The sequence below is a fragment of the Arachis ipaensis genome, chromosome B09 (assembly GCF_000816755.2).
Source record: "Arachis ipaensis cultivar K30076 chromosome B09, Araip1.1, whole genome shotgun sequence".
NCBI classification, from domain to species: Eukaryota; Viridiplantae; Streptophyta; class Magnoliopsida; order Fabales; family Fabaceae; genus Arachis; species Arachis ipaensis.
Genome location: NC_029793.2, coordinates 139938982 through 139941605, shown reverse-complemented (window position 1 = coordinate 139941605; position 2624 = coordinate 139938982). Strand labels below are relative to the sequence as shown.

The window sequence follows — 2624 nt, the reverse complement described above, 5'->3', positions numbered from 1 at the left end:
TTTAGATCAACAGGGGTATTATCAATTAACTAATGTATCAATTCATTATAAGAAGCATTTCAAGTATAGAATAGAATCAGGAGTGATTTTAGCCATTGATCTCAATCATAATATATATAGTTGAGATCAATGGCTAAAACCAACTTTATGATTGAGACCAAAGGCTAAAACTATTGGAATACCTGATTCCTTGATGCATTTGAAATGTTTCCTTCTTTATATTACATATCAGATTGTTAACTCTATACCATTCAGTGCTGAATCCCTCATCTTTGTGGGTCAATGATGTTTTCCACTTTAATTATACTTTATTACTTTTCATATTATAGCTCAGGTGACAAGCAATGAATGGTAGAGAGCAACAACAGCTTTTATGCACTAGATGGAATCTGATTCTAACAGTGGTATACATGGAGAAATATTTTTATGTGAGCAAGAAGTGTAGGATTAACTTAGTCTAAAGTCTAAACACATTATATATGCACCTAATAATAAGTAATTTCTTAATCTATGTTCTTTTGTCAAAAGTGACTCTAAAAAGTGAAAGGAAGAGTGGAAGACTATGTTTTTAATTAACGTCCAAAAGCTATGTACTATTATTAAATTTCTAAGAATACACAATATTGTATTCCTATTTCCCATGAAGCTTTTTTTAATATATCAGTTAATATCTGGAGACAATATGTGCTCTATACAGTGAACACTAATATATTTTTACGCACCTGGACTTGAGTTTGAAGACCTTTAATATGTTGAACTGCCAAATCTAGCATGTCTGCATAGCTTGTTTGCTACAATGACATTTTTAAACAAAATTAAGCCACCTGTAACGTGTACTTTACACAACGATCTGACATAAAAATTATATGGTATTAACATAGGTTGATTAACCTGATTCAATTAAGGGAAGAGATTCATCTATGAGACATAAGGATTTTAGAAATACCGGTTTCATTGTATGAGGCATGTACTGCAACAATTGAGATTAAGAATGAAAACCATATATAAATTACACAAAACCTACTGTGTAATTACAAACTGATGTAATGTTGTAACAACCACCAAGGAACCATAGGAGTTGGATGCATTCTAATGTGTCCTTAAAAAGAGTCCAACCACAGAAAATATAAGAAGATTAAGCATGTGCTCTGAAAATTTGAAATTCATTGGTAAGGAAAGCAATGGTGTTCTAAACCAAACGAGACTTGGCATTCCTAACATCACTATTTAATTAGGTAGAAACCATGAGAAAATAGGCAAGAAAAATGAAGAGAAGTGTGTTATTCACAACCCCAAGACTGATATCAATGTGATATTAGCTTAGGAAGAAAATAACAATACAGCTACAGCAGAAAATGGAAGAAACCAAAATGGAGCACTAAGCAGCTCCATGCACCTATTTCCAGAACGAAAGCCTGAATATAATCAATAGAGTTGGTTACAATAGGTGTCCTCCCATTACTCTAATTCTCAATGTCTATTTTCACATTTTCCCTTTCTTCTATGCACTCTAACCTAGTTTCTAACAAATTTTGCCAGTTAACATGTCTGTTGGAGATTTAGTAGTTTATCTGTAAACAAGAAACAGATATGCTGATATGCAGCATCTCTGTATTTGAAGTTATATTAGTATTGCTTTGTAGTCTGACAATAAAAAAGATACTCCTTAAGACATAGTCACTCATCTAAGGATGCAAGTAAAAAATAACATGGTTAAGCAAGAAATCACCATTACCTTATCCATATTGGGTACAAGTTCCTGCAGTTTCTTCAGCTTACCGCTTATTCTAGTTCTTCTCTCCTGAATACATGAAAATTTGACAAAAAGGGAGAATGGAAATATGGAATTACGTTATTAGAGAACTGGAGAATTAAAAACACATTTATCTGATATAAATAACCTATCAAGTTCAACAGATGACATTTGGTATACTTGATGTACAAGATCACAAACCAGAATAGAAATTGGATCTAAAAGGGGAAGGAAAAACACTAAAAGCTAAATAGAAAAGCGTGGGTAATGTTTTAGCTACTGGGGTATTGACTGTTTTGTTTCCCTTGAGAATATTTCATGTGAGGAACAAGAAGTGTAATTAACTGACCCGTTCTGCAATGCTGCGGGGGTGAGTGGCACAGCCTCGCTTAGCACGGATTTTACAAGGGACAGAGTCTTCAGGAATGTGCATTAGCTTCTCCATTGTTGCCATTTCAAGAGCAGTTTGTGGCAGACTATACTGAAAGGGGCAATGAACGAATATTGTGAAGAGCAAAGTGAAGCAGCTAATAGCAAATGATAGAAAAAGGAAGAAAGGAAGGCGTTAGTACCTGAGAGTCCAAGGCAGTGAGACAATTGAGGATGTCACCGTCAATATTTTTGGAGCGTTTGGAGGGCGGGGCGGAGAAGACAATGGAGCTGGAGTTGGAGTTAGAGTTGTCCCAGCAGTGGTCCATTGCATAAGCACGCTCAGAAGTGGATGCATCCACCACAACGCTCTCGCTTACCTCTGATATCTGAGAGAGAGAGTCTTGCCCGGTGAAGCTCATCTGAGACTTCAACCTCCCACTGTTAGAGCCGTAGTTTCCTCCTCCGCTGCCGCCACCCCCTCTTGTGATCGTGAACCCAC

The 2624-nt window shown here is 36.0% G+C and overlaps 1 protein-coding gene across 1 annotated transcript in view; it reads right to left on the bottom strand.

Moving 5' to 3' along the window:
- Positions 1-2624, bottom strand: part of LOC107616271 (transcription factor bHLH128) — a gene marked incomplete in the record, with an annotated part of 4782 nt that overhangs the window by 511 nt on the left and 1647 nt on the right. Inside the window, 4 exon segments of the mRNA XM_021110842.1 lie at positions 723-791; positions 1736-1801; positions 2103-2234; positions 2326-2624. Coding sequence (XP_020966501.1) covers positions 723-791; positions 1736-1801; positions 2103-2234; positions 2326-2624 — 566 coding nt within the window.